Raw genomic sequence first — 10,345 nt, 5'->3', positions numbered from 1 at the left:
CAGACACGTAAAGACACCTGAATATATATATATATATATATATATATGACTCATAGGCGATCCGATCAAAAAATCTTATTTTGAGATAAGTGGGTTTAAAGTTTTCATTGCTAAGGAAAATACATAAGAAATGCTTTAGTTTGCTTAAACACGAAGATTACCTTCAAGTTGAGTTATGAGTTGTGCTAGTATTGCTGTTGAAAAGTATGTGTATTTTCATATTTACACCTAATCTTAGTCAAAAACGCGTGTTTTTTTTAGTTGTGCCACTATTGCAGCCTATGAGCGATATATATACTAGCTTATTTTATTAATCTTAATCTTGCTTAATAATTATTAATTATTAGGTTAGCCAGACTGTACAATTTTTACTTGGTATTGAGTATACGAAACACGGTAATGGTAAAAAAATCAATTTTAGGACCATCTATATCTAAAGGGGAAGATCCCTCTCCCATCATCTGAACGGGAAGGGGACATAGATCTGAAGAGGAGGATCCCCCCAGATCTTTCTACGCATAGTATTGCTCAGTGACCAACCGCAGGACTTTCGACACTTTCTTCTACAGTACGATTTACGAGCACGTATATCGCGTGTACTCATCTGTCTTGGTGGAATCGAGGATCGAACCCCTCTCCCTTCCGATCGGAGTTCGGTTCTCTAAGTGCTGGGCTACCACAACCTGGTATTTAAGTGATAGTCAGCATACGTTCTTGAATAAACCTTTTTAATCTAGTTGTTTAAAACTTTATCGTAAGCTATTACAGCCTTAGAAATTTTCATTACTCAGAAAAGCTGACTCTTGCTACTTTTTCATTCTTTTCATAATGTGTGGTTATGTAAACAGATAGTGATGGTGGTCTTTTGCGAATTAAGTCAGGATGTTAAACATAGGTTTTTACGTATAAATTTACTCCTCATCCATCCGATAAACCTATCAAAGAGCAGCTTCAAGTGAACCGTGATAAATGAGGACTGTTATTTAACAATGCTGTTTTTTAAGTATGCATTCAACATGAATAGTTTAAATTTTCACATTCGCCAGACTCAGGAATAAAAAGCGCTATCTGACTTAACCACTCGAAAAGGATATAATAAGCCGCGATGGCTCAGGGGATAGAGCGTTAGCTTTCCTGTGAGGTGAACCGAGTTCGAATCCCCAGCGATGGCTGGTCGAAGCGGATCCACATCCGGCTTGCACTGACCACTGTGCTGACGAGAAATATCCTCATTAGTAGACGGATCATAGGTTAGAGTCCCTTCGCTGTCGGGCTAACCACGGGAGGGTTTAGTGGTCTTTCCTCTCCACCAAACGTAAGTGCAGGTTAATTCCATCAAAAAGTCCTCCACGAAGGCAAATTTCTCCCAATTCCTTATTAAGGAGCTCCCTTGTCTTTTGGATTGGGTTCAAAATTACAAGGCTACGAAGTTGAACATTAGTAGTCGTAAACCCAAACAATTGGGTCGGCTGTTCATCGACATTTATAAGATTATTAAAAAAAAGGATGCAAACATGTTGTCGTAGCGTTGATAATGTTAGATTAGTCGCAAATATAGCCTAAACTAGACAAGATTTCTTAATAAATTAATCGGTTAATACAGGGAAACTGATAAATTAATAATAATAGACTTCATTAGATTGTATTTAAGTAATCAGTATACATGAGGCCATAACAAGGCCATATATTTTTATTAATTTACTATGCAAATTTTAAATTTATTTCAAATCTTTGAAAATGTGTTAGTATCTTCAAGATTCCATACTTACGAACACATAGAAAAAGTTATAGCTTTTTCATTTCGATCTGTTTACGATAAAATAGACTTTGGAAGCTTCATAAAATGCAAATAAGAATCATTGAATATTAACTGAACATATACGTAATCTTACCCAATCGAAACATAGCAACGTGAGAGCCATCAGATACTCTGTAGGACACATAGTTAATGATGTTCATATCTATGACATTCCTAACATCTGAAGGCTTCAAACACGTAAAGACACCTGAATGTTTCGTCCTAAACTCGTGATAGTTCCGAAATGTCCGAAAAGCCTTTTGGGTGTCGAATTTTTTCACTCTCAGAAAACGTAGAAGAAAACTGTCATCAGTTCGACATTTAATGTCATGCTGTTCTATAAAAAGATTAAATAATTAGATTAATTCCACATTTAAATAGTTAAGGAAACAGAATCTAAGTAAAAAATATCACGAAGCTTTATATAAAATGAAAAAGAGTGTTTGGCTTTAAGTTTAAGAAACGTTTATTAAATTTACTCATACGTGTTTGATAATAATTTACTGTATATTAGAAAAGAAAATTTGAGATTTATTTTCTAAAGACTACTGGGAGAGGAAGAAAAAAAGTGATTTTTTTTTCATATCGCGGAACGATTCTTACATATTATGTTTAGATCCTGTCAAAGCTACCAATTTATTATACACAAGCAATCGAATATCTACTTAGATGACATTATTTGTTTTCCAGTTATGTTGTCTTAGCTTCATTTACGAAGATTTGTTTTAAAATTGTTAGTCTAAATTTCTACAGCAGCCGTACCCCATTTATTTCGATTTCGGAACCCTAAATAATCAACTTTCTTTTGGCAGAACCAACGCCTCCTACAGCTGAAAGCCTCCACGCGGTTTTTCATAGGTATTCCGATAAGACCACTATGAACACAAACCAGTTTACTAAAGAGTCATTTAATCCAAAATTTATTAAAAATTCGAAAGTGGTAGCAAATATAAATCAAAAAAAAAATTTAACTCATGAATATGATTGGTTTATCTTTATTCACTTGTTAACCACTACCGATTCAATTCTTAAATATATATGGTGAATTTCTCTCGAGTACTTTTAAAATACAATTTGGGTTCATGCGCACAACTGGTTCGCTTTTAAAATGGTCTGCGCAGACTACTTATTAAATCTCGAGTGGTGGCTTGCTGATGTAGGAGGTCATAGCAGAACCCCGACACCATGAATTAGTTTATAAATGTAAGTGGAAACGTTATAACCTATAAAAGACTACTTTTAAAGTATTTAAATAATGGAGTGACGATTTTTCATTATTTTATCATTAATAATCTTAAATTTGGTTTTATGTCCGACAGTTAAATTTGCAGTCCTTCTGCTACATCTAGTCCAGTTACGAATTTGTTTTTTGTGTATATCTATATACAAACTGAAAGTGACTAAAATAAGCCTATTTATGGTTTAGATGAAAACATAAAAGAACTGCTTTAAATGTTGAAAATGGTTATTGAAGAAACATATTTCTTTGCAGTATTTACTTATTTTATTTTGATTTGAAAAGCGCTATGGGAAATACTAATACAATATTTTAAAAATGCTTGTAATTTTTGTAATTTATTCAATATATTGTTATTAGAAATATTGTATTTTCCATTAAAAAATGCCATTTCTATTTCTTTGGCATTTTACTTGAAATAATTTCATAAAGGCAACCGAAAGAGTAAATAAATTTTATGAATTATAGGTTTTATATAAATATAATCAGAAGTTTCAAAACGAATCACTAAATATAAAAAGTACTCACTCGCGGAATCCCTTTAAATATTTCACGGAACCCTAGTTCTCCTCGATACCATTTGGGAACTATTGTTCTAAAGTATCTACTGAAGGGTTTTAAGTTCCAATGAAGTTAAGCCTTATCGTATCAAATATTTAAAAAAAAAATGAGTATTTGGCAACCACTAAATATGAACAAAGTATTGGTACTAAAAAATTTTTTCTCCTTTTTTTTTTTTACAGAAAAATACATTTTCCTTGACTATCATAACTTTATTAACATTTTTAGTATCTATGCATGGCTGCCAATTTTCTACGCTCTTTGAGAAAATATCTTCGAGTGGCATCTGAGTTTATGATCCTTTGTTTCGTAAATTAGATTTAAACTTATTTTCCACCCCACTATATGTAAATAATTTAAAATTTCATATGAAATGCAATTTTTTCCTGCTCTCTATACGAGGCTTTTAAAATGTTAGTAAAATTCCCCCAAAACTCTGAAAGCTGTAATTTTTATGTATCACTCTAAAGAATATTTTCAAAAAGCTTTGTATTTGTCAGGTCTGTATTTGTGTGCTCATGAAAAATTCGGTAAACAATTATATTTTTTACAAACGAAAAATTGTGAATGAAAATAAAGCACGGATAATTTTCATTCCTCGAAGAATATCTATAACTGAAATATTCTTCTGCGATCTTTTTTTTATTAATCTTTTGAAGATCTATAACATCAACATTTGGCAGAAAAGAGCTATTTGTAATCTGGTAAACGAGATCAATAAGCTAATAGTGTAGCTATTTCAAATCTAGCTTGCTTAATTAAAATAGTTAATAATATTAAATTATAACACTCACACACACACACATATATATATATATATTCCATAGCTGCCAACCCGAAAATATTAACTACCCAGAACATTTAACCCTTTCGCACCGACTGTCACAAATACGTGCCATCACAAAACCGTATCAACCAGGGTAAAAAGATAAAACTGGTAATCAAAGTATTTCTTTAGCAGTTTATTTGTGGGCGGAGTTATAATTGTTTGATTTATTTAATTCACCATTACTTTGTTCAAAATAAAACTATTTAGTTATACTTTGAATTAACATTGATTATATATATGATTAAACTAACAATAATTAAAATAAAAGCAAAGTAAGTCTGTCAAATTAGTAATGACTACATTTAAGTTACCGTTTTTTATTTAATTACAACTTGATTCTGATTTTTTACGAATGTTTTTCTGAATCACCCGTCCCCAAGGGGTTAAGGAGGTACCCAAGTAACAAAATAACAATTTTAAGGTAAACTTATTTTGTTTAAGGCTGCCCCCATTTACAAAGTTCTCAGCACAATTAATCGATTTTCATATCGGTTAAAGCTGTTTGTGTGTAAAGTCATTATAAGTTAAATTTATTTAATCATTTGTAAAATTTTAATTTATTATATTTACTACCACTCTAAATATTCATAGAAAAGTGCGCCGATAAATTGGAACTGGTTGGCAGATAAGGTGTTTACATCCACAGTTTACAGCAAGTTTCTCTTATTATTTTCATTTTCTTTCAATTATACAAGCAAGGTGCTTGTCTCCCAGTAACAGCCACCCCATAGACTGCTAAACTCAAATTGTTTTTTATTTTAACTTTTTTTTTATTTCATGATGTATGGGATATGGGCCTTCTGCGCGGCACAGGTGCCCAATTTTTTTATAAATAAAGTAAGTAAAACACGGTGCTGATGTAGTTTTTATTCTTTCTGAAATCACATGTAACACACATGACGGACATGGTTTTATTGCAAGCAAATTTTCCTAGAAATAAAACAAGCAGCCCTGAGTAGCGTTCTAATAATAATGAAAAAGTAAAAGAAAATTATAACACTTTTTTGCTAATTTTTCAACGAAACGAGATATTGTAACTGTAGCAATATAAGTGATATTTTTCTCTCCAATTTCTTTGCTCTTTCTTTCATGAAATTTTAAAAACTGTTTTTATAAATAGCAATAAATGTTTATTTCAAGGTATTGTTTAATAAACGTATTTATATTTTATATAGTTTATAAGTGCAGTTTGAATTTAATGCAATTTTATTTCAAAATATTCTTCAACAGTAAACAGCTATTGAAAACTCAAATCTTTAATTTGTGTAAACCTCTACACTATTTTATTCTAGATTTGATAAATGAGAAGTAAAATATTCAAATGTCTCTCAAAAAAACTATGGCTTAATCATTCTTTTCATTGCCTCTCAACCATATATTAAAATGCTCTTAACCTCCACACGGTTACTTAAAGGTAGTCCGATTAGACCATTATGAATGTAAACCAGTTTACGAAAGAGCCATAATACAAAATCACGTAAAATACGAAAGTGGTAGCAAATATACGTCTAAAAATTTGTTTAATTTATGAATATGATTAGTTTGTCTTATTTATTTATCAACCACTACAGATTCAATTCTCAAATATATGTGATAAATTGCTCTCAATTACTTTTAAAACAGAATTTGGGTTCATGCGCACAACTGGTTCACTTTTAAAATAGTCTGCGCTGACTACTTATAAGATACCGTGTGGAGACTTAGCCACCCCATTTCAAATTCTCTTAAACAGTGGTTCCCAACTGATATTCCGCTTAACCTTGGAATTCTTTGAACTTGTTCTTTTTAAAAAATAAAAAAAAGAAAAGAAAAAAAAATGATCTTATTATTTAGCTAAATTGTTTTATCTACGAAAATTATCTAATTTGTTTCATGTTTTCTATAAGTTTCTATAATGTCAATATGTTTTGAAATTTTGACTTTTAAAAAAGCTCAGAAACAATTGTTGTATTGTAATTTAATGATTTGGTGACCGTCATTGTCAAGATTGCAGAACATATTTTCCTAAGAAAAATAAAAAATAATAAGCTTTATTGAATGTACTACTTTGTTCATTAGAAGGCAACTTTGGCCTAACTATGATCGGCCTAAAACTAACCATTTCAATTGTATCTGTTTTAGTGAGAAATTAAATAAGTTCTTTTACTATTTGTAATTATAAATTCATATCTACTAATTTTTAATAGAGCAGATTTACTTTTACTGGAGAATTATAGATTACTAGTATTTTCTGTTATTGTTATAGAATTATCTCTGTTGTGTAAATAGCATATTACTTTCAAAGGTCTTCATACAAAATACTAGGTGAAAAATGACTATAATGTCTGACTATTATTTTTTTTAATTAAAAGAAAATGGGCGCCATGGACAAATCGTTTGTTGAAGACAGTAAAGTGTACTATTTCTTGAAGATATTATATTACAAAAAGAAATATGCTGTTTGCTGAACAGTTTAAATTGAGGATTAGCCTTGATGTAATCCAGGATGCTGTTTAAATATTAAAAAAGTACCTTTATAATTCTGCTGCTTTGTCACTAATGCGTCATACCTTTCATTTACTTCATTTTCTTTAGAAAGTTTCTTATAAATTAAATATTTTTTATCGAAACAATATGAAACTTTTTAAAAAAAGAATGCTTAAAATTAATTCCTTAGTTTTCATTTTTAATATTATATTCTATTATAACTATATTACAAAATAATCTATTCTGAATATAATCTTTTTTTTTAATTAGTATAACTACATACCTGCCAACTCTTCCGGATTTTCCGGAAAATTTTATTTTCATATTTAAAGTGGTAGTAAATATATACTATTTTTTCTTTTATAAATTTAATTTGTGAATGATTTTGATCACCACTATTCTTACAAAAATTAAGCACATCAATGAATATGCGTTACTATCTTGGTTGTCAACTTAAGTTTTCTCAAATACAACGTAATTGTTTTCTTAAAATTGAAGTTTTATTACCACTGGGAAAAATTATAATGGAAAGGATTAAAAGTTGGCAGGTATGTAACTATATTACAAAAATTATATACTTTAAAATATATTAATACCACATACTTATTTTAAAAATTACTTATTAGCTACTATAATTTTTAAAAAATTTTATGTGTTTTTTTAACATATATCAGAGCTACATTTTTGTTCCGTTCTAATTAAAGCAATTTATACCTAATGTTTATTAAATTTTAGTCAGACGCGGATTTGAAGCTAATTATTACTAGCGTTTTAATTACTAACGGGAATCTAGCTATTCAATTGTACTATTAAATTTTCAGAAATTAGAATCTCATTGGATTAGAAATCAGAATCTCATTTTTATTAGATGCAACCTATATTTCCAAAAAAGCAACTACAATAAATAATACTGCTACTTTCTTATAAAGGGACTTTTCCGTCACTTTAGAGTGGGACATCTCTTCTCTTGGGCAGAATATTCTAATGCACCTTACCATTTTATATTTTGCCGAATTAGTACATAAAAACCATTAAGTCAAAATCATGGTTATTTTTTTTAAATAGAATTAATTAAAGCAATATTCTATGAGATTATGCTGAAAATATGAATCTGAAATTATTACATCAGATCGATTTAACAATGCCTCAGAACTTCCTTTTCTGTTTCAAAGTAATAAATGTCTATCCGCCCTAGTTCGTGACACTTTTTTTATAGAAAAGACTGGCATAAAATATTTTCTTATGAGAAAATGTTTTGAAATTTTCATTGTTATTCTGATGCAGCCATTTAATTCTATTTTCTGGAGGAAAAAAAGGGGAGGGGGCTAGTTTTGCTTTGAATTTTACTTTTTTCGGACATTAAGCAATGCGTAGCAGGATTCGTCGCCCTGTTTCAATAAATCTTAATAAAATTAAAAGCAATAACTAGCATTTAGGGCTGTTTTTCAAAAGCTTCGTCGTAGTATGAAATTATGCCTTTTTGCGAATAATATGCTATTTTTATAACTGTTGTCAGTTTGCAACTGTTATTAGTGACTGTTAGGTCAAGTTTAGCATATCTAAAGCCAGCTACGTCTACGCTTATTTTAAAAATAGCGCAAAACATCTATATGAAGAAAAGCCACAGTTTTGTGAAAATAAAAAGCGTTTGTGGTCTAATTTTGTAATATTTAAAAACTTACTCCAATACTGCATTTCCTGGGCTCATAAAAATTTGCAAAAAAGGAGAATAAGGCAGTGATTCTGATAATTTTTATAATTTTGTATAGAAATAGAGTATAAATGTAAAGAAGAGAAAAGTCTCGAAATGGAGAAGCTTGTTAAATAAGATAATGTGAAGATCGAATATAAATGTCGGTACAATAAAGTCTGAAATTTAAGAAACTTATGAAATAGAAAATTTCAAAAATAAAATATAAAATTTTAAAAGTAGAATATAAAATTTTAAAAGTAGAATATAAAATTTTAAAAGTAGAATATAAATGTAAATATGATAGAGTCTCAAAGTTCATAGGCTTGTTAAATAAGAAAATGTAAAGATGGATAATAAATGTACGTGTGATAAAGTCACATAAATAAAGATATATATCGTCAATATATTGTAAAATTCAGGAATAATTGTAATTTTGACAAAGTCTCAAAATTCAGAGGCTTGTTAAATTAGAAAATGTAAAGATGGATTAGAAATGTTAATGTGATAAATCTTCAAATTTAAGAAATTTGTTAAATTAGAAATTGTAAAAATAGTGAATAAATGTAAATATGATAAAGTTTCAAAATTTATAGACTTGTTAAGTAAGAAAATGTAAAAATGGATAATAAATGTAAGTGTGATAAATCCTCAAATTTAAGACATTTTTTAAATTAGAAATTGTAAAAATAGAGAATAAATGTAAATATGACAAAGTCTCTCGAAAAGCACTCATATCTATTATTATCATTGATTGAAGCTCGGTCGCATCAACGCAATACAACGGAAATTCATTGACCTTAGTAAAAAAATAAAAAGCAATGTAGTTCAAAAATATTTTCAAATCAACTTACCTTCAATAAGGTGTTTGAACTCGATCAGAGCTTTCTTTTTCACATCGGCTGTTTCGCCCAATTCTTCGGCGGCTTTCTTACTCAACTCAGGTGTTAGCCCTTTGAACCACAATGGCAACGGCATCATAGTCACTAAGCGGTCAACTCAGAACAATCCTACAATATAGCCCGCCATCTTTTTTTTTCCAATTGCAGCAAATATTAAAACAGAAACAAACAAAAAAGGAACAGAAAAAAGGCAAACAAGTTTCTGTCCGACAGGGGTGTGCTGACGGTCGAAAAGAACTTTCTACTTTTCCGCGTTTCACCGTTCTAGAATAAAGCCGCGTGTCTAAGGTTTGTTTCGTCAGCTGTCAATCAAAAAAAGAGGTCCATGATGAAATGTATGTGGGATTTGAGATGGAATTAACATGACAATTCTACTTTTTTTATTGACATAAGTGGTTTCGAGACATAATTAGGGGAATATTTTTATTCTATTTGGAAGATAGAATGTATTCTTCAAATTTTAAAGACAATGGTCGTGCACTTCCTTATAAAAAAGTCTTTTATCTTTTTCTTAAAACAATATGCTTTGAATTCACTTTACGTGACTTGCGAAAATTTCGCTAATTCAATCCACATAATTATTTATCGTAATAATATGCAACCAGTAAAGCTTTTAACTAGGTTTTTTTTTTTCTTTTGTAATATAATAATTGAAACAAAAAGTTCTGATTCGAGCGCAAGATTTTTATCAAGAAGTAATTTTTAACTTAAGAGACAAACGCTTTAAAATAATCTTAATGAATTAGGGAAACAATACAGTCGTTTTAAGTAAAAAAGACTGTAATGCCAATTTGAAAGCAATGGAGAGATATTGTCTTTTTTATTACAACAGCATAATAATACTTAAAAACGCAATTTTAAA

At 29.7% G+C, this 10,345-nt stretch overlaps 1 protein-coding gene across 1 annotated transcript in view; it reads right to left on the bottom strand.

Moving 5' to 3' along the window:
- The window catches only part of LOC107456580 (clavesin-1), a 24,825-nt gene extending 15,069 nt beyond the window's left edge, over window positions 1–9,756 (bottom strand). Inside the window, exons 1-2 of the mRNA XM_016074486.4 lie at window positions 9,436–9,756; window positions 1,893–2,135 (exon numbers count right to left, since the gene is read on the bottom strand). Coding sequence (XP_015929972.1) covers window positions 1,893–2,135; window positions 9,436–9,562 — 370 coding nt within the window. The 5' untranslated portion in view covers window positions 9,563–9,756. The remainder of the gene's footprint in view (window positions 1–1,892; window positions 2,136–9,435) is intronic.
- Between the last annotated feature and the right edge of the window lie 589 nt (window positions 9,757–10,345).

The sequence above is a fragment of the Parasteatoda tepidariorum genome, chromosome 9 (genome assembly GCF_043381705.1).
Source record: "Parasteatoda tepidariorum isolate YZ-2023 chromosome 9, CAS_Ptep_4.0, whole genome shotgun sequence".
Classification (NCBI taxonomy): domain Eukaryota; kingdom Metazoa; phylum Arthropoda; class Arachnida; order Araneae; family Theridiidae; genus Parasteatoda; species Parasteatoda tepidariorum.
Note: the sequence above shows the minus strand (reverse complement) of the source record. Positions and strands in the feature narration are given on the sequence as shown.